Source organism: Rhizophagus irregularis, chromosome 25 (genome assembly GCF_026210795.1).
Source record: "Rhizophagus irregularis chromosome 25, complete sequence".
NCBI lineage: Eukaryota > Fungi > Glomeromycota > Glomeromycetes > Glomerales > Glomeraceae > Rhizophagus > Rhizophagus irregularis.
This window is the reverse complement of record NC_089453.1, coordinates 430,252-452,239: the sequence shown is the minus strand read 5'-3', so window position 1 is coordinate 452,239 and position 21,988 is coordinate 430,252. Positions and strand designations below refer to the sequence as shown.

Genomic DNA, 21,988 nt, shown 5'->3' with positions numbered 1-21,988 from the left:
TTTTCCAATATGCTTTTGTAAAGGAATCGCCTATTATCTTGATAAATTAAATTTTATTAGTCCGGAACGTAGCGAAGAACTATATATGTTCTAGCAATGGTGGTACAAAATGTCCCGCTTGAGTCGATCATTTAGAAATTTTTATCATTTTTGTTCCACTTTATAAATTTATTACTTTGTAAGAAAGTACTAAATAGAATTTTATTGTTTTTTAAAAAAAACATATTTGTATAATCTCTTAACAGTACAAAGTGTGAAATTGTTTTTTTATTTTAATTGTTACAATTGTGATTAATTATTCTGATTTCTATCCTATTCTGTATTTGGACAAACTATTTCTAATTTAAAATTTTTTCTTCAATGTTGAGATGTAATCCCTGTAAAACAAGTCGATCCGTTTTTCATATTCCATCTTTTTTCAGTAAAAGGCTCATATTTCCGGAATTAATAACCTTATATCACGGAATTTATCGAATTATTTACATTTTCCGTGAATGGATCCGTGAAAGGCTCATTTTTACGGAGTTTTTACAGAAATAACAGATAAAATTCTTTATAAGGGAATGAGCATCTTCTGAAATAATCGATATGCTTGCGCAATAACATGGAAGCCTTGAACCTTGGCGAAAACAATGTTTAGTTCATAAAGATTTCAGGTCCAAACTTCTTTAATTTGAGGAAATGCTTAGTCGCAAAAATGTCCGGAATATGCAGCAGCAAATGTCGTTGATGTTCTCAACATGCTGAGAATAAGCTTAAAAATTGGATTTATCTCTTGAATCGGCGAATAAACTGGTTAAGGAGCTTGAGTCAGAACAAAAATTATCAGTGAGGATTTTCTAACAAACTTATTACAAAATAGTTCTGAAGGGCTAGCGATTTTAACGTCCGCATACATTGCTGGAAGTAAAACCTATGCTTGAAATCGTGGAGATCCTTCACGGTACTTTATTAAAACATGCGAGTGAAGTAAAACTAAATCCTATGAAATTACCTGCTTTTTCTTTTTTATTTTAATTTATTTTTATTTTTTATTTTTTTATTCCCTTTTTTTATTTTTTTTATTTCTAATACAAAGTTATGTACTTGTTTTGCTAATCTTGGATTCATTTTCCATAACTGTGGAACAGATATATTTGTCTTCGTATTCTTAAGATCATTAATTATATCATAATCTTCTATTTCTTCCTAAAATATATTAATATAATTTATAATTCATAACTGATAACAAACTTTTCCTTTAAGATATTCCAAAAACTAACTAGACCTATTCCTATAAAAAAGTCGATCAGTGTTTTATATCATATTTCCGGTTATATCACGGAATTTATCGAATCCGAGAAAAAATTCCTCCTTACTCTTTTTATGTTAGAATGTGAAATTTTCTTGAGATATCTTTTCCTACTTTGATAGTTCAAATTTTAGATTAAACCTTGACGTCATTAATTATCCTACATTCGCCAGTTCCGTTATGAAGATCGTCCCAAAAATTGATGATTGTTTATCTCGTTTTCTGATGATTTGAAATTATTACAAATCAAAAAAAAATTAATTACTCATCATTTTTTGAATAAATATTATCCCATTCTTTTTTGAATTTTACTTTTTTGTAATGAAAAAATAATTAAGATTAGCCAATTAGAATATTAATAATTAGAACAAAAAAAAATGACTACTCCTGATATCACTTTTTACACTGCTGTAACTCCTAATGCGATAAAAGTAAGCATCGTCCTTGAAGAATTAGAAATTCCTTATAAAGTAAGAGAACTTTCTTTTAAAGATGAAGAACAAAAACAGCCTTGGTTTTTAAAAATCAATCCGAATGCCAAAGTTCCTGCTATTACTGATCATAGTAGAGGAAATTTTCACGTATTTGAAAGTGGCGCGATTATGATCTATCTTTGTGAACATTATGATCCCGAAGGAAAATTATTGCCAAAAGATCCTGATTTAAGAAGTCAAGTTATTCAATGGGTAAATAATATCTTCTTTTTTTTATGCAATAAAAATAAATTGATGAATTAAAAAATTAATTTTCATAACTATAAAATAAATAGGTTATGTTTCAAATGGGAGGTCTTGGGCCTATGCAAGGACAAGCTATACACTTCAATAGGTACGCACCAGAAAAAATTCCATACGCTATTAAACGATATACTGATGAAACCATAAGACTTTGTTCCGTTTTGAATAGTGCTCTGGAAGGTAAAGAATATTTGGTAGGAAACAAATTTACTTTAGCGGATGCTATAAGTTTCCCGTGGGTCAGAGCACATGCTTTTTCTGGAATAGAAAGTATCGATGAATTTCCAAATTTAAAAGCTTGGGTTGCACGTATTAGTGCAAGACCTGCTGTTCAAAAAGGTTTAAATGTACCCGTTCCTGATAAACTTCAAGAATTGATGGATAATCCTGAAATATTGGATGAATTTATTAAACATGTTCGAAGTATATTTAAATGGAACTCAACAGATGAGAAATAGGTTATACTGTATATACAGAGGGAGGCCGAAATTACCCGGCCACTTTTTTTTGCATGTTGATATGTATATAAAAAAAATATAATTTTGTATTGATAATTACAATAAACAAATTTTCCATATTTCAATTGCTTCGTATCATTTCAGAATTTTTTGGAAATATTAGTTTATCATAATTTGATCAATATCCCTATAAAAAGTATTTTTATTAAAATATATTTAAAATATACTTAAATTTTATTTTATACTTAAAACATATAAAAATATACTGAAATGGAAAAATTAAATATAATTAAGTATGTATTAATTATAATTTGTGCAAATTTAACTTTAGTATATTTTAAGTATAAAATAAGAAAATCAAGTATATTTTAAATAGATAATAAGTATAAATACTTTTTTATTGGATTATTGTGAATTTACTACCATTTGTTTAAATCTAAAAGATGGAGAATATCTAAAGTGTAATTATCAGTTATATGACAAATATTGATTTCACAAATACAAAATTATCATTCAAATCCTTTTAATAAGATAAATGTAATGAATCTAGAATTATAAAAATCCAATTACTCTATTACCCTAAATATTTGAATAGTAACGAGATGTAGCCAATACTAATTCTAAAATATGTTAAGTATTAACAATGACTACCTTATGGCCCAAAATAGGAGAAAGAGAAATAATTTAAGGAACTCTTAGGAGATCAAAAATTGATAATTGCTTTACTGCACTCCTCATTTTTTGAAAAAAAATTATAAATATCATCACATTTTTTTTTTACTTTTATTTTTTTTGACGAATGAATAATTAAGATTTAATAATTAAAACAAAAAAATGACTACTCCTGATATCACTTTTTACACTGCTAAGTCTCCTAATGGGGTAAAAGTAAGCATCGTCCTTGAAGAATTAGGAATTCCTTATAAAGCAAGAGAAATTTCTATTAAAGATGATGAACATAAACAGCCTTGGTTTTTAAAAATCAATCCGAATGGCAGAATTCCTGCTATTACTGATCATAGTAGAGGAGATTTTCATGTATTTGAAAGTGGCGCGATTATGATCTATCTTTGTGAACATTATGATCCCGAAGGAAAATTATTGCCAAAAGATCCCAATCTAAAAAGTCAAGTTATTCAATGGGTAAATATCTTTTTTTTTTTACGCAATAAAATAAATTGATGAATTAAAAAATTAATTTTCATAACTATAAAATAAATAGATTATGTTTCAAATGGGAGGTCTTGGGCCTATGCAAGGACAAGCTGGATTCTTTAATAGGTACGGACCAGAAAAAATTCCATACGCCATTAAACGATATACCGATGAAACCAAAAGACTTTACTCCGTTTTGAATGGTGCTTTGGAAAGTAAAGAATATTTGGTAGGAAACAAATTTACTTTAGCGGATGCTATAAATTTCTCGTGGGTCAGAGTTCATTTCCTTTCCGGTATAGAAAGTATCGATGAATTTCCAAATTTAAAAGCTTGGGTTGCACGTATTGGTGCAAGACCTGCTGTTCAAAAAGGTTTAAATGTGCCCGTTCCTGATAATATTCAAGAATTGATGGATAATTCTGAAAAATTGGATGAATCTATTAAAAATGCTCGAATTGCATTTAAATGGAACTCTAATATGTGAACCTTTTTTTTTGCCGCATTATTTACGTTATGTAAACACTGTAAATGTTATCGTATAAAAATGTTTGTATTTTATAATAAATAAGGTGAATTTAGGACGAAGTTAGCAATAACTACAAATGACCATTATCCTCTCATCACGTTCATTATCTTTTGTATATAAAACAAGGTTTTATTTTAGCTACACAAATTCGATTGATATTAAGTAACTTTAATTTTAAAGGTTATTTGGAGACCATTTCTTTAATTACTTTGAATAATTAGACTATACATGTATGTATACAAATTATTCATAGTCTTTTCCGATATACTTTTGACGTGTATTTGCTTATCAGTTATTGATATTTTTCGGTTTTATTCGTATTGCAAAAATATATATATTTATATTACATTAACTGATTATATTTTAACAAAAATAGGTTTAAGTAGTTTAAATATCAAGTATTGCTAATAAATTTAATGTATTATTATAAAATTTTTGTTAAAAAGGATTATTTTTTAGATTTTTAATGAAAATTTCTATTGTTATTTTATTTTTATTTTTAATCACAAAGTGAACCAAGTTACAGTAAAAATTACAAGGACCCTATAAACTAAAGCAGAAAGTAACTATGATCAAAACACGTACTGAATTCATGTGTTGTCACCTTGGTCGAAAAAAGAGAATGCAGATCTTTGTCGGTGTTGTGGCTGAGATATTGTTTGTAACACTGTGTGACTATGATCGGAGGAAAAATTAATTGCGTTTTCCGATATAAATACCTGGATTGGACAGTAAAAGTAAAATTTCAACACTTTTTTAACACGATTAACACGATAATATCAAAATGGCAAATGAATGGATTAATTGGATCGAAGAAGCTATTGTTAAAGAACATTTAAAATATTATGAATACAATCAATTTAATGACATTCAACAAATTGGTAGCGGAGGTTTCGGAAAAGTGTACCGTGCAAAGTGGAAAAATTTTGAACATTTAGCGTTAAAATCTTTTATTAATCCTGAAAGCAACACCGTGAAAGAAATTGTTCGTGAGGTAATTATGAAATACGTAATGCATTTTCAATATTTCTATAACTTTTACTCTTTATTGTAATATTTAATATTCAAATTTACATAATTTAGATTAAATTACAACGAGATGCAGATTATAGTAATAATATTATTCGCTTCCATGGAATATCAAAATTTAAGTCAGGTATTATGAATATTATTTAATGATAACAAATTTATTGTAATATTCAAATTCAATTTAATATTTATTTCTTTTGTTCTTTAGAAAATCGTATGAACTATATGTTAGTAATTGAATATGCAGACGGTGGTACTCTTAGAAACTATTTGAAGAAAAGTTTTACTGATCTTACTTGGAATAATAAATACAATTTGGCGTACCAGTTAGCTTGTGGTGTATCATGCTTACATAATGAAGGAATTGTCCATAATGACTTGGTAATTATTTATTATTATTTAATCATTTTAATAGTAATGTTATATTTGCATTTACTTTAATATATACATTTTTAATAGCACTCGTGCAATGTATTAGTCCATCAAAACACGATCAAATTGGCAGATTTTGGATTATCAAAAAGAATTGGAACATCATCCCATTTCCAATCCAAATTATTTGGAGTGATTCCTTATGTTGATCCAAAAAGATTTATCAGGGGAAGAAGAAACAATAATAATCAATCAACACAAATGTATTCATTAAATGAAAAGAGCGATATTTACAGTATCGGCGTATTATTATGGGAAATATCTAGTGGACAACGTCCTTTTTATGTTGAAGATGAAGAATATGATATTGGATTAGTACTGGAAATTTCACAAGGCTTTAGAGAAACGCCTGTTACTGGTACACCCGAAGATTATGTAAATCTTTATACTAGTAAGTTAAATTTTAAGCTTTAAATAAATAAATATTAATTAATCTTAAATTATATATATATTTTTCTTAGAATGTTGGGACGGTGAACCGGATAATCGTCCAACCATATATCAAGTAGTTGATTGGTTAAAAACAAATGTGCCAGATAATTTTGAAAGCCAGACTAACGAAAATACAAATGAACGGATCGATTGGATTGAAAAAGCTATTGAAGAAGAATATTTACAATATTATGATTATAAACAATTTAGTGATATTCGACAAGTTGGTACTGGAGGTTTTGGAACAGTTTTCCGTGCAAATTTGAAAAATTCAGAGCAACAATTCGCGTTGAAATCTTTTAAACTTAACAATACATCTAAGGAAGAAATTATTAATGAGGTGATATCTATATATATTCTTTTAGTCTATTATTTTTTAGTATATTATATTTATTTTAAAAATTTGAATCTATTTATTTAGTTAAAAATTTTACTTAAAGTTGATTTTCATAATAATATTATTCGTTTTTTTGGAATAACAAAATTTGAATCAGGTCATTCTTTAGAAAATCATAATAATAAAAATTATATGTTAGTAATGGAGTACGCGGATGGTGGTAATCTTCGAAGCTATTTGAAGAATAATTTTAGTAACCTTACGTGGGATGATAAATACAATTTAGCATACCAGTTAGCTTGTGGTGTATCATGCTTACATAATGAAGGAATTGTCCATAATGACTTGGTAATTATTTATTATTATTTAATCATTTTAATAGTAATGTTATATTTGCATTTACTTTAATATATACATTTTTAATAGCACTCAGACAATGTATTAGTCCATCAAAACACGATCAAATTGGCAGATTTGGGATTATCAAAAAGAATTGAAACGTCATCCAATTCCCAATCCAGAGTATTTGGATTGCTTCCTTATATTGATCCAAAAAAGTTGGAAAATAAAAGATACTCATTAAATGAAAAGAGCGATATTTACAGTATCGGCGTATTATTATGGGAAATATCTAGTGGACAACGTCCTTTTTATGTTGAAGATGAAGAATATGATATTGGATTAGCACTGGAAATTTCACAAGGCTTTAGAGAAACGCCTGTTACTGGTACACCCGAAGATTATGTAAATCTTTATACTAGTAAGTTAAATTTTAAGCTTTAAATAAATAAATATTAATTAATCTTAAATTATATATATATTTTTCTTAGAATGTTGGGACGGTGAACCGGATAATCGTCCAACCATATATCAAGTAGTTGATTGGTTAAAAACAAATGTGCCAGATAATTTTGAAAGCCAGACTAACGAAAATACAAATGAACGGATCGATTGGATTGAAAAAGCTATTGAAGAAGAATATTTACAATATTATGATTATAAACAATTTAGTGATATTCGACAAGTTGGTACTGGAGGTTTTGGAACAGTTTTCCGTGCAAATTTGAAAAATTCAGAGCAACAATTCGCGTTGAAATCTTTTAAACTTAACAATACATCTAAGGAAGAAATTATTAATGAGGTGATATCTATATATCTATATATATTCTTTTAGTCTATTATTTTTTAGTATATTATATTTATTTTAAAAATTTGAATCTATTTATTTAGTTAAAAATTTTACTTAAAGTTGATTTTCATAATAATATTATTCGTTTTTTTGGAATAACAAAATCTGAATCAGGTCATTCTTTAGAAAATCATAATAATAAAAATTATATGTTAGTAATGGAGTACGCGGATGGTGGTAATCTTCGAAGCTATTTGAAGAATAATTTTAGTAATCTTACGTGGGATGATAAATACAATTTAGCATACCAGTTAGCTCGTGGTGTATCATGCTTACATAGTAAAGAAATTGTGCATTGTGATTTGGTAAGATACGTTATTTAGTTATTAATAGCATTTTATTACTTTAACTGTTAAAGAATAAATTACTTATTTAATATATTTTTTTTAATAGCACTCCGGAAATGTATTAGTCCATCAAAAAGGGATTAAATTAGCAGATTTTGGATTGTCAAAAAAGATTGGAACATTATCCAATCTTCAAGGTGAAATATTTGGGATAGCTCCTTATATTGATCCAAAAATCTTTATCAGACGGAGAAACAACAATAATCAATCAACACAAATGTATTCATTAAATGAAAAAAGTGATGTTTACAGTGTTGGCGTATTATTATGGGAAATTTCTAATGGACAACCTCCCTTTTATGTTGAAGGTGAACGATATGATATTGGTTTAATTCGTGAAATTTCACAAGGTCTTAGAGAAACCGTTGTTCCCGGTACACCTGAAAATTATGAAAATATTTATACAAGTAAGCAAATTTTAAATTTAATTATTTAAATATTATTTATTATATTTATTTATTTATTTTTTTAGAATGTTGGGATGGTGAACCAGAAAATCGCCCAACCATAAATCAAGTAGTTGATTGGTTAAAAGCGATCATCACAAAAACAAACGAGGGTCTTCAATCATCAAACAAACAAGACGATGTTACGGCCCCTCAAAGTACTAATGATGAATCAGAACTACATATCTCTAATAAAAATTTTACCCGAAAGGAATTTAGCATAAATACATAATACTGTAATTAATGAAAGTATAACTTTATTTTAGGCTATTAAATAAAGAAATTGAATAGAAATAACAAGCCATTTATTTAAGGATTAGGGATGACAATAATAAATAGTTATTATAACTGGTCATTAAACTACAATTATTGATAACAAATTAGGCTTTTATGTAAGATACTTTTTAAATTTATTTTAAAACTAGTCGTTGAACCCGTTGCGATAAAAAACGTTACTGTCATACAGGAAAACACTTTCTTCATGTGTTTCACTCTTTATCTTTATAGCTTTGTTCTTTTGTTTGCTATTGTCTTGTATTTTTTTGTGTACAGTACCATAATTACTAGTCCTGTTAAAAATTAATAAAGTATGAATTTGATAGTTTTTTCTAATTAATAAACTTTAATTAAATGTTTTTAAACCATTATAGTACAGAAAAAATTTTGCGAATAAAAAAGTGTTGCAAATTTTTAACGAAAATTGACCAATCAAAATTGATTGGCAAAAAAACCATGTAAAATATAAATTTTTAGGGGGTTGATTTAACCCTGGGTTATTTAACTCTGAGCAAAACTTTTTTTTATAGACTAAATTACATTTAACTATAAGTAATAAATGGCCAGAAGTGGTAATATTAAGGTGAAGGTGAAACACAAACGATAGCTAGAAAAAAAACCTGAATTTCAAATTAATATTTTATAAAAGACTATTCAGTATATTGAGAATATATTCTTTTTCGTCCTTTGTTCTTCCATCACCCTTTTTTAGTTCTTTCAATTCGCCTATTTTGTCATTTAACTTTTTTGTTAAATCTTCAATATCCTTTTCTATTTGTTCTTTAGCTGTATAATTATTGGTATTATTGCTATTCAGATAAAAAGAGATTAATGTATTGACTTTTTCAGGTTTTTCATTAAAATGGTTAACTAATCTAGTAAAAGATATAGTACAAATTCCAAAGGCTATTTTTGTAGTAATAAGGTTGGTGCTAATTAAATATCCCGATATAATAGCTGGATAAACAATTAATGTAATTATATTGATATGTTTTAAAATACTTGTGAACCATCTCAAAATTTTATTTTCACGTTTGTGTAGTTTGTATAATCTTGCTTTATAACAGATATAAATCAGCTGTAAAATGTGTAATCCGATACTACAAACATATACTATGATATTTGCTATCCTCAAACTGTTGCATTTGTTAACTCCAAAGATTTTTGTGCAATAATTACTTACGTATTTAATGTCAACGTTTGAAACACCATTATCCTCAAGATCACCTTTGACGAAGGTGGTATACCCAAAAACTGGTATAATGGTTAGTATTATAAAGAAGAAACAAACTAAAATTTCATTAACTAGTATATGTTTTATTTTCCTCCCATCTTCATTGTTTTCTCTCTCATTATCTTTATTTTCATTTGCTTCATCAAGACTTATACTTGTTTCATCATTTCTTTCCTCTTCTATTTTTTTTTCTTTTCTTCGTTTTTTTGTTCGTTGTTTTCATTTTCTTTAACTCCAATTATTTTGCTTTTGTATCGAATAAACAAGAAAAAGCTGTATGAAATTATTCCAAATATTGCTGCAATGATGTAAATTCTAATAACCATTATTTTGTTAGACTTAGTATAATATTGATACCATTCAAATGCTGTGATCAAAGGGTATATGGTAATAGACGCAAATATGACAAAATCATCAAATATATTTATCATGGATATTATCTTTTTTTTATCATCTTCAAAACCATTAAACAGACCAAATATCAATACTGGAAGTAATCCAGTGAGAATTGAATTAATTGTTTCTTCAGCTGGATTATATGGAGTATCATTTGATGACATTTTTAAATTTTGAATGAAGATAGTGTAAATACAATTTTTTTTTTGTTTGAAATTTCTTTATGTGTGATTTCTGTTATTTATTGTTTTTTTTCGTAAAATTTAATTTTGCCATTTATATTAAACATAATAAAATGCAAAACGTAAAAATATAGTTGTATTCCTGATCAGCATAAAATTATCTTATAATGAAATTTAAGTTTTTTGATAACATTTTCGATTTTTCAGTTTTTTATTTGTCCAAAAAATTTATCATTTTCTCTAATTTCAAATGTTAATAATAATAAGTTTTTACGCTAAAAAAAATTTAATGAATGTCAAATTCGAAATTCGTAATAATATCGGAGGATTTTATAATATACTTTTTATTCATTGACTTATCTTATTTGTCCCTATGCCAAGTTTGTTAAAAACTTTGTTTCTAAAAAAACTAAACATTTTTGGTGAGAAAATAAATTATGTCGAAATTTTCGAAATGCAAACCTTACGATTTTTCAACTTTCTGTAAAAGGCAATTTTGAAATAAAGGTTTGTCAAACGCAATCATATTTACATTTTACATTAATGATTCACAAAGTTTTACGCCAAAATTCCATTTTAAGAAAAAAAAGAATCAATTAAAAAAAATGAGAAGACCAAAATATTGAAAGGCTAACATAATGAATCCAAAAAAAGTAGTTTATTTGGTTTTTTATTCTTACACCATTTTTTGGAGTGATCGGATTTGCTGTAATAACACAATACCAACTGATTGCGAACAATATGAACCTTGGTATTTAAAAATTAATTCCCTGTTGCACTAAGTGTCACTCATGATCACCTTCATACTAATTTTTAAAAATTGCGAGTGATTAGCTGAGTTTATAAATGACCGGGAATCTTCGTTTAGTTATTCCCGGTCTCATATAGATAGCCGGGAAATTACTAATTTTAGTTTAAAATAGTTAAAATAGTTAATATTTAATGAGTGACACGCTCCAGGGGATTACCCATTTATTTCCTGGGAAGGGAAAACAATAGGGCTTTTTTCCCGAAGGGAAAAAAACCCTATTATTTCCAACTCCCCGTGAAATAAATAATACTAATCCGAATGATAAAATTCCTGCTATTACTGTTCATAGTAAAGAAAGATTTTCATGTATTTGAAAGTGATGCGATTGTGAACTATTATTACCAAAGGAACCTAAATTAAAAAGTCAAGTTATTTAATGGGTAAATATTTTATTTTATTCACACAAAAAAAATTGAATTTTATATAAATGATAGGTTATGTTCGAAGAGGGATGTCTTGGGCGTACACAAGAACAATATTAGGTACTCACTAGAAAAAGTTCCACCATTAAACGATAACCAAATGATATTACTCCGTTTTGAACAAATTTTTGGAAGGAAAGATTATTTAGTAGGGGATAGATTTACTTTGGCGGATTCTGTGTTATCCTTAGGTCAGATCTCATTTTATTTCTGGTATAGAAAGTATTGATGAATTTACAAATTTAACAGCCTGGATCGCACGTATTGAAGCAAGGCCTGCTATTCGAAAAGGTTTAAATGTATAGAGTTAAAGAATTTCATGAGAATGAGAAATATGGAAGAGTTTGCTAAGTTTTATATGTTATCTATCGATCACGATCACGCGTTTAACATTCTTTTTTTGTAACATTTTGTAACATTATACAAAGAAAATATGTTACTTTATAAAAATGGTTATAATTTGAAGAAGATTGGGTTGGGTTTAAGATGAGATGAAGTTGATGTTGGTATTCTTTAGCTACTTGACACGATCATCTGGATATCAGTCATTAACACATTTTAAATAAAAATATACACAATGTACTTTGTCTCTCATTTTTTAAAATAAATAAATATTATTAAATAGATTAAATGTACACAAATGTATTTGACCCACATTTTTTATAGTCTTGATTATTATTAAATAGAATAAATGTACACAATGTATTTATTTATCCCACGTTTTGAATAATTAATATTAATGTACACAATGTAAAATACTTATACTTAACCCACATTTTTATTATATAAATTAAAATGTACACAATGTACACTAATACCACGAATTACAAAATGACTGATAGTAGAAAAGGACAGTCAATTTGCTCGATATTTCACATGCTAATCAATTTTACTCTCACGCGTTGAGATAAAAAAGATCAAAATCTAAAAAGGATATATACATTTTTCAATGGTTGTTATTTAGTCAAGTTTATTTATCTGCTTTTTTTAAAGTAGCAAAAAATAGTAAAATATTACCGTTATTCGCAATACATTAACTTTCTTGATTTGTACCCTACACAAACGCTAGTTAAATTACGTACTGGGTTTTTTAGGGGTTTTAGCCAAAATTAGATGGGAAGTACGTAATTTCAGAATTTTGTAAAAAGGAGGAAGAATTTTCATTTTCTATTATGAATATCAAATAGGATAAAGAAGAAAGTAGCTTTAGGAAAAGAATTGTCATTATGACATATTGTCAATCGTAAATATAGAAAATGCATGTATAAGTAACCTTTAATAGATAAATTAAACGATTTACTCCATCATTACGTAATCATAGATCGAGAGTTATAAAAAAAAAATTCTTTTTTTTTTTCTAAAAAAAAGAAGAAAAAGAAAAAATGACTACTCCTGATATTACTCTTTATACTACCGGAACTCAAAATGGGGTAAAACCTGGTATCATTCTTGAAGAATTAGGAATTCCTTATAAAGTAAAAAATATTGAATTGAGAAAGAATCAACAATATGAACCTTGGTTTTTAAAAATTAATCCGAATGGGAAAATTCCTGCAATTGTTGATCATAGTAAAGATGATTTTCCTGTATTTGAAAGTACCGCAATTGCCATTTATCTTTGTGAAAATTATGATCCTGAAGAAAAATTATTACCAAAGAATGATCCTAAATTAAGAAGTCAAGTTATTCAATGGGTGAATATTTTTTATTCACATAACAAAATTTGATTAACTAAAAAAAAAAATTAAAACTTTTTATCAAAATATTAGGTTATGTTCGAAGCGTCAGGAATTGGACCTACGCAAGGACAATCCAACTTTTATTGTAGGTTCAACCCAGAAAAAGTTCCATTCGCCATTAATAAATGTGCCAATGAAATCAAAAGAATTTACGGAGTTTTGAATAAATCATTGGAAGGAAAAGAATATTTAGTAGGAAATAAATTTACATTGGCGGATGCCATGAGTTATCCTATGGTCAGAGGGCATTTTTTTTCTGGAGTAGAAAGTATTGATGAATTTCCAAATTTAAAAGCTTGGATCGAACGTATTGATGCAAGACCAGCAACTCAAAAAGGGTTAAATGTACCAGTTCCTGATAAAATGAAAGAATTTCAGGAAAATCCAGAAAAATTGGAAGAATTTGAAAAATTAATGCACATTTATTTCAAAGATCGATTTAAAATTTGATAACAAGATGAATTCAATTTATTGTATACTTTATCATAAATAAAATAAAGTTTGTTATTGATTTGAATTTTGTAATGTTAAACAATGGCAAGTGACGATAGTGATGCAAAAATCATTAAATAAAAAAAAATTAAATGATACAAATAAAATTTATTAATAATTAATTAAAATTTCCTTAATCTTAATAAGGATAAACATTAAATTTAAGGAAATAATAATGGATAAATATACAAAATTTCATCATTTTTCGTAATAATTTATATATACATATAAAGTATTTATGTAACCAACGATGAAACGAAAAATTAATTGTACCACAAAGGTTAATTGAATCCCGTGACTTTTTTTTTACACGCGCCAAAAAAAAAAAAAAAATCGATAATACCTAAATGCACCTATCAGACCAATTCCTGATAGAGTTAAAGAATTTTGTGAGAATCCTGAAAAATTGGAAGGATTTGCTAAATTAGTTCAAAGTTTATATGTTATCTATTGATCACACGATTCATATTGATCACGCGTTTTAACATTCTTTTTTTTGTAACATTATACAAAGAAAATATGTTACTTTATAAAAATGGTTATAATTTGAAGAAGATTGGGTTGGGTTTAAGATGAGATGAAGTTGATGATGGTGTTCTTTAGCTACTTGACACGATCATCTGGATTACAGTCATTAACACATTTTAAATAAATAAATATTATAAATATACACAATGTACTTGTCTCACATTTTTTAAAATAAAAAAAATAAATATTATTAAATAAATTAAATGTACACAAATGTATTTGACCCACATTTTTTATAGTCTTAATTATTATAAATGTACACAATGTATTTATTTATCCCACGTTTTGAATAATTAATATTAATGTACACAATGTAAAATACTTATCCTACTTAACCCACATTATTATTATTATTATTAAATAAATTAAAAATGTACACAATGTACACTAATACCACGAATTACAAAATGACTGACTAGTAGAAAAGGACAGTCAATTTGCTCGATATTTCACATGCTAATCTCACGCAAAAACTGCGCGTTGGGATAAAAAAGATCAAAATCTAAAAAGGATATATATACATTTAATGGGTTATTGTTATTTAGTCAAGTTTATTTATCTGCTTTTTCAAGTAGCAAAAAAATAATAAAATATTACCGTTATTCGCAGTACATTAACTTTATTGATTTGTACCTTACATAAACGCTAGTTAAATTACGTACTAGGTTTTTAGGGGTTTTAGCCAAATTAGATGGGAAATACGTAATTTTAGAAAGGAGGAAGAATTTTCATTATCTATTATGAATATCCAAATAGGATGAAGAAGTGAGTAATTTTAGAAAAAGAAAGTAACCTTTAATAGATAAATAGATAAATTAAACGATTACTACATTATTACGTAATCACAGATCTAGAATTAATATAAAGAATCAAAAAAAAAATTTATTTTTTTATCACAAAAAAAAAAGAAAAAATGACTACTAGTCCTGATATTACTCTTTATACTACCGGAGGTCAAAATGGGGGAAAACCTAGTATCATTCTTGAAGAATTAGGAATTCCTTATAAAGTAAAAAATATTGAATTGAGAAAGAATGAACAATTTGAACCTTGGTTTTTAAAAATTAATCCGAATGGGAAAATTCCTGCTATTGTTGATCATAGTAAAGATGATTTTCCTGTATTTGAAAGTACCGCAATTGCGATTTATCTTTGTGAAAATTATGATACTGAAGAAAAATTATTACCAAAGAATGATCCTAAATTGAGAAGTCAAGTTATTCAATGGGTAAATATTTTATTCACAAAAAAAAAAATTTGATTAAAAAATTAAATTTTTTATCAAAATATTAGGTTATTTTCGAAGCGTCAGGAATTGGACCTGCGCAAGGACAATCCAACTTTTATTGTAGATTTAACTCAGAAAAAATTCCATTCGCCATTAATAAATGTGCCAATGAAATCAAAAGACTTTACGGAGTTTTGAATAAATCATTGGAAGGAAAAGAGTATTTAGTAGGAAATAAATTTACATTAGCGGATGCCATGAGTTATCCTATGGTCAGAGGGCATTTTTTTTCTGGAGTAGAAAGTATTGATGAATTTCCAAATTTAAAAGCTTGGATTGAACGTATTGATGCAAGACCAGCAACTCAAAAAGGGTTAAATGTACCAGTTCCTGATAAAATGAAAGAATATCGGGAAAATCCAGAAAAATTGGAAGAATTTGAAAAATTAATGCAAAGTTATTTCAAAGATCGACTTAAAATTTGATAACAATCACGCATGACCAATGAATTCAATTTATTGTATACTTTATCATAAATAAAATAAAGTTTTGTTATTTCAAAAGATTTGAATTTTGTAATAAGTTTAATAAATGTTAAACAATGGCAAGTGACGATAAGTGACGATAGTGATGCAAAAATCATTTAATAAAAAAAAATTAAATGATACAAATAAAATTTATTAATAATTAATTAAAATTTCCTTAATAAGGATAAGCATTAAATTTAAGGAAATAATAATGGACAAATATATAAAATTTCATCATTTTTCGTAATATACATATAAAGTATTTATGTAACCAACGATGAAACGAAAATTAATTGTACCACAAAGGTTAATTGAATCCCGTGACTTTTTTTTTCACGCGCCAAAAAAAAAACGGTTATACCATACCTAAATGTACTTATTCCTGATAGAGTTAAAGAATTTCGTGAGAATCCTGAAAAATTGGAAGAATTTGCTAAATTAGTTTAAAGTTTTATACGCACGTAATAGTCGTAACATGCGATCACGCGATTAACATTCTTTTTTTGTAACATTATACAAAGACGCGTGAATGTTGATACAATGTTACTTTATAAAAAAAAATGAAGAATTAAGATTGGTTTAAGGTGAGATGATCAGATGAAGTTGGTGATGGTGTTCTTTAGCTACTTGGCACGATCATCCGGATATCAGTCATTACATTTTAAATAAATAAATATTTTAAATGTACACAATGCACTTGTCTCACATTTTTTAAAATAAATAAATAAATATTATTAAATAGATTAAATGTACACAAATATATTTGACCCACATTTTTTATAGTCTTAATTATTATAAATGTACACAATGTATTTATTTATCCCACGTTTTGAATAATTAATATTAATGTACACAATGTAAAATACTTATCCTACTTAACCCACATTATTATTATTATTATTAAATAAATTAAAAATGTACACAATGTACACTAATACCACGAATTACAAAATCACTGACTAGTAGAAAAGGACAGTCAATTTACTCGATATTTCACATGCTATAATTAATTTACTCTCACGCAAAAAACTGCGCGTTGAAATAAAAAGATCAAATCTAAAAAAGGATATATATACATTTAATGGTTATTTGTCTGCTTTTTTTCAAGTAGCAAAAAATAGTAAAATATTACCGTATTCGCAGTACATCTAACTTCATTGATTTGTACCCTAGTTAAATTACTGGGTTTTGAGCCAAATGGGATGGGAAATACGTAATTTTAGAATTTCTTTAGTTTGATTGAAAGAATTTTCATTATCTATTATGAGTATCCAAATAGGATGAAAAGAGTAACTTTAGGAAAAGGATTGCCATTATGAATGTATGAGTCGTAAACATTGTGCAAAATGTATAAATAACCTTTAATAGATAAATTAAAAAAGATTACCCATTTTTTGTTATTTACAAGCCATTATTACGTAATCATATAAGATGATCTGGAATTATAAAAAGAATCAAAAAAAAAAAAACAAAATTTTTTATTCCCACTCGCAAAAAAAAAAATAAAAAGAAATCGCAAAAAAAAATAAAAAGAAAAATAATAAAAATGACTACTCCTGATATTACTCTTTACACTTATGGAACTCAAAATGGGGTAAAAATTAGTATCATTCTTGAAGAATTAGGAATTCCTTATAGAGTAAAACAGATTGAATTGGTAAAGAATGAACAATATGAACCTTGGTTTTTAAAAATCAATCCGAATAGTAAAATTCCTGCTATTGTTGATCATAATAAAGATGATTTTCCTGTATTTGAAAGTACCGCAATTGCGATTTATCTTTGTGAAAATTATGATCCTGAAGAAAAATTATTACCAAAGAATGATCCTAAATTGAGAAGTCAAGTTATTCAATGGGTAAATATTTTTATTCTTACAAATATTTTATTCTCACAAAAAAAAAAAATTTTGATTAATTAAAAAAAAAATTAAACTTTTTAATTATAAATATTAGGTTATGTTCGAAGCGTCAGGAATTGCGCCTGCTCAAGGACAATCCAACTTATATTGTAGGTACCTTCCAGAAAAAATTCCATTCGTCATTAATAATTGTGCCAAAGAAATCAGAAGACTTTACGGGGTTTTGAATAAATCATTGGAAGGAAAAGAGTATTTAGTAGGAAATAAATTTACATTGGCGGATGCCATGAGTTATCCTGTGATTAGGGGGCATGCTTTTTCTGGAGTGGAAAGTATTGATGAATTTCCAAATTTAAAAGCTTGGATCGAACGTATTGATACAAGACCAGCAACTCAAAAAGGGTTAAATGTACCAGTTCCTGATATCATGAAAAATCCAGAAAAATTGGAAGAATATGGAAATTTAATTCAAAGTTATTTCAAAGATCGACTTAACATGTGACGTATTATACTTTATCAAATATTTTTGAATTTTGGTGGTTTAATAAATGTTAAACAATGGCAAATGACGATAGTGATGCAAAATCATTTTTAAATAAAAAAAAAATTAAAAGATAACAAATAAATTTTATTAATTAATTAAAATTTCCTAAATAAGGATAAACATTGAAAAAAATTTAAATGGATAAATATAAAATTTCATCATTTATTCGTAATAATTTTAATATTAAACATATAAAGTATAAGTATTTATGTAAAACCAATGATGAAACGAAAAAAAATTAATTGTACCACAAAAGTTAATTGAATCCCGTGACTTTTTTTTTTCACGCGCCAAAAAAAAAACGGTTATACCATACCTAAATGTACTTATTCCTGATGAGAATCCTGAAAATTGGAAGAATTTGCTAAATTAGTTTAAAGTTTTATACGCACGTAATAGTCGTAATATGCGATCACGCGATTTATATTGATCACGCGATTAACATTCTTTTTTTGTAACATTATACAAAGACGCGTGAATGTTGATACAATGTTACTTTATAAAAAAAAAATGAAGAATTAAGATTGGTTTAAGGTGAGATGATCAGATGAAGTTGGTGATGGTGTTCTTTAGCTACTTGGCACGATCATCCGGATATCAGTCATTACATTTTAAATAAATAAATATTTTAAATGTACACAATGCACTTGTCTCACATTTTTTAAAATAAATAAATAAATATTATTAAATAGATTAAATGTACACAAATGTATTTGACCCACATTTTTTATAGTCTTAATTATTATTATATAGAATAAATGTACACAATATAATGTATTTATTTATCCCACTTTTTGAATAATTAATGTACACAATTTACTTTACCCAAATTTTTATTATTATTATTTAAATAAATTAAAATGTACACAATGTACACCACTAACACCACGAATTACAAAATCACTGACTAGTAGAAAAGGACAGTCAATTTACTCGATATTTCACATGCTATAATTAATTTACTCTCACGCAAAAAACTGCGCGTTGAAATAAAAAGATCAAATCTAAAAAAGGATATATATACATTTAATGGTTATTTGTCTGCTTTTTTTCAAGTAGCAAAAAATAGTAAAATATTACCGTATTCGCAGTACATCTAACTTCATTGATTTGTACCCTAGTTAAATTACTGGGTTTTGAGCCAAATGGGATGGGAAATACGTAATTTTAGAATTTCTTTAGTTTGATTGAAAGAATTTTCATTATCTATTATGAGTATCCAAATAGGATGAAAAGAGTAACTTTAGGAAAAGGATTGCCATTATGAATGTAAACATTGTGCAAAATGTATAAATAACCTTTAATAGATAAATTAAAAAAGATTACCCATTTTTTGTTATTTACAAGCCATTATTACGTAATCATATAAGATGATCTGGAATTATAAAAAGAATCAAAAAAAAAAAACAAAATTTTTTATTCCCACTCGCAAAAAAAAAAATAAAAAGAAATAGCAAAAAAAAAATAAAAAGAAAAATAATAAAAATGACTACTCCTGATATTACTCTTTATACCTACGGAACTCAAAATGGGGTAAAAATTAGTATCATTCTTGAAGAATTAGGAATTCCTTATAGAGTAAAACAGATTGAATTGGTAAAGAATGAACAATATGAACCTTGGTTTTTGAAAATCAATCCGAATAGTAAAATTCCTGCTATTGTTGATCATAATAAAGATGATTTTCCTGTATTTGAAAGTACCGCAATTGCGATTTATCTTTGTGAAAATTATGATCCTGAAGAAAAATTATTACCAAAGAATGATCTTAAATTGAGAAGTCAAGTTATTCAATGGGTAAATATTTTTATTCTTACAAATATTTTATTCTCACAAAAAAAAAATTTTGATTAATTAAAAAAAAAATTAAACTTTTTAATCATAAATATTAGGTTATGTTCGAAGCGTCAGGAATTGCGCCTGCTCAAGGACAATCCAACTTATATTGTAGGTACCTCCCAGAAAAAATTCCATTCGTCATTAATAATTGTGCCAAAGAAATCAGAAGACTTTACGGGGTTTTGAATAAATCATTGGAAGGAAAAGAGTATTTAGTAGGAAATAAATTTACATTGGCGGATGCCATGAGTTATCCTGTGATTAGGGGGCATGCTTTTTCTGGAGTGGAAAGTATTGATGAATTTCCAAATTTAAAAGCTTGGATTGAACGTATTGATACAAGACCAGCAACTCAAAAAGGGTTAAATGTACCAGTTCCTGATATCATGAAAAATCCAGAAAAATTGGAAGAATATGGAAATTTAATCCAAAGTTATTTCAAAGATCGACTTAATATGTGACGTATTATACTTTATCAAATATTTTGAATTTTTGGTGGTTTAATAAATGTTAAACAATGGCAAATGACGATAGTAATGCAAAATCATTTTTAATAAAAAAAAAAATTAAAAGATAACAAATAAATTTTATTAATTAATTAAAATTTCCTAAATAAGGATAAACATTGAAAAAAATTTAAATGGATAAATATAAAATTTCATCATCATTCGTAATAATTTTAATATTAAACATATAAAGTATAAGTATTTATGTAAAACCAATGATGAAACGAAGAAAATTAATTGTACCACAAAAGTTAATTGAATCCCGTGACTTTTTTTTTCACGCGCTAAAAAAAAAAAAAAAATCGATTAACCCAATAATCATTAGATCATGTTCCAAAAATAGGATGGTTCTCGAAAAGGTCTCGGATCATATGCAAAGTGAATGATACACATAAAGAAAAAAAGATACGCCATTTAACGATATAATTTTATGAAACCAATAGGGTTTTATTCTATACTTTGAAAGGTAAAGTGATAAAGTGGATATAAGTAGATCCAGAACATAGAACTATTCTAAAGTTTCAAAAATATTTTAAAGATTTTCAAATTTGAAATTTTTTTTTTTTAAAAAAGGAGCTTTTTTAGATTTATTGATGCAAGAAACATTTTTTTGTTACTCAAAAGAATGTACTCCTGATAAGATTTAAAGAATTGCGGAAGAAAATTTAAATATTAACAAAGCGGATAAAAATGCATTTAATTACGGGAGAAATAAACAAAAAAATCCAACGAATATTAACGTTATCTTTAATCATTTAAAATGGAATAAAATTAAAATTAGCACGTGTTAATTTTCCAAACCGGTTATTTCCTTGTTTATTGATTTATTGGTTAAACTATATTTTTTTGTTTACCAAATAAGATTATAGATTTCATACTATCAAAAAAAACCAACAAATCATGGAAAAAAGATATTATGATAGATTATATTTTGATAGAAAAGTTATTAACATTGTATAAGTTTAACAATAAGAAAGCCTTATTTAGAATTACTCTTTCAACGGATGCTTAACAATGGAAT

At 26.6% G+C, this 21,988-nt stretch overlaps 7 protein-coding genes across 7 annotated transcripts; all 7 read left to right on the top strand.

Moving 5' to 3' along the window:
* The first annotated feature begins 1,610 nt into the window (after positions 1–1,610).
* OCT59_016565 (uncharacterized protein) lies at positions 1,611–2,628 on the top strand. Its single transcript, XM_025313097.2, has 2 exons — positions 1,611–1,977; positions 2,061–2,628. The coding sequence occupies exons 1-2, from the start codon at positions 1,669–1,671 to the stop codon at positions 2,484–2,486; spliced, it is 735 nt and encodes a 244-aa protein (XP_025188119.1). The 5' UTR covers positions 1,611–1,668; the 3' UTR covers positions 2,487–2,628.
* Positions 2,629–3,320: 692 nt separating this feature from the next.
* OCT59_016564 (uncharacterized protein) lies at positions 3,321–4,128 on the top strand (the record flags this gene model as incomplete). Its single annotated transcript, XM_025313098.2, has 2 exons — positions 3,321–3,629; positions 3,709–4,128. 2 exons carry the CDS (start codon positions 3,321–3,323, stop codon positions 4,126–4,128), a joined length of 729 nt encoding a protein of 242 aa, XP_025188120.2.
* Positions 4,129–4,954: 826 nt separating this feature from the next.
* OCT59_016563 (uncharacterized protein) lies at positions 4,955–9,034 on the top strand (the record flags this gene model as incomplete). The annotated part of the gene is made up of 11 exons (XM_066145782.1): positions 4,955–5,164; positions 5,254–5,326; positions 5,408–5,580; positions 5,659–6,022; positions 6,093–6,403; positions 6,485–6,748; positions 6,827–7,160; positions 7,231–7,541; positions 7,631–7,894; positions 7,983–8,343; positions 8,409–9,034. The coding sequence occupies 11 exons, from the start codon at positions 4,955–4,957 to the stop codon at positions 8,612–8,614; spliced, it is 2,871 nt and encodes a 956-aa protein (XP_066003531.1). The 3' UTR covers positions 8,615–9,034.
* Positions 9,035–13,060: 4,026 nt separating this feature from the next.
* On the top strand, positions 13,061–13,959 carry OCT59_016562 (uncharacterized protein). The gene is made up of 2 exons (XM_025313099.2): positions 13,061–13,397; positions 13,473–13,959. The coding sequence occupies exons 1-2, from the start codon at positions 13,086–13,088 to the stop codon at positions 13,890–13,892; spliced, it is 732 nt and encodes a 243-aa protein (XP_025188124.2). The 5' UTR covers positions 13,061–13,085; the 3' UTR covers positions 13,893–13,959.
* A 1,395-nt stretch (positions 13,960–15,354) lies between these two features.
* On the top strand, positions 15,355–16,281 carry OCT59_016561 (uncharacterized protein). The gene is made up of 2 exons (XM_025313100.2): positions 15,355–15,690; positions 15,756–16,281. The coding sequence occupies exons 1-2, from the start codon at positions 15,376–15,378 to the stop codon at positions 16,173–16,175; spliced, it is 735 nt and encodes a 244-aa protein (XP_025188125.2). The 5' UTR covers positions 15,355–15,375; the 3' UTR covers positions 16,176–16,281.
* Positions 16,282–17,697: 1,416 nt separating this feature from the next.
* OCT59_016560 (uncharacterized protein) lies at positions 17,698–18,747 on the top strand. Its single transcript, XM_066145781.1, has 2 exons — positions 17,698–18,075; positions 18,173–18,747. The coding sequence occupies exons 1-2, from the start codon at positions 17,764–17,766 to the stop codon at positions 18,578–18,580; spliced, it is 720 nt and encodes a 239-aa protein (XP_066003530.1). The 5' UTR covers positions 17,698–17,763; the 3' UTR covers positions 18,581–18,747.
* Positions 18,748–20,040: 1,293 nt separating this feature from the next.
* On the top strand, positions 20,041–21,089 carry OCT59_016559 (uncharacterized protein). Its single transcript, XM_066145780.1, has 2 exons — positions 20,041–20,419; positions 20,515–21,089. The coding sequence occupies exons 1-2, from the start codon at positions 20,108–20,110 to the stop codon at positions 20,920–20,922; spliced, it is 720 nt and encodes a 239-aa protein (XP_066003529.1). The 5' UTR covers positions 20,041–20,107; the 3' UTR covers positions 20,923–21,089.
* Positions 21,090–21,988: the final 899 nt, after the last annotated feature.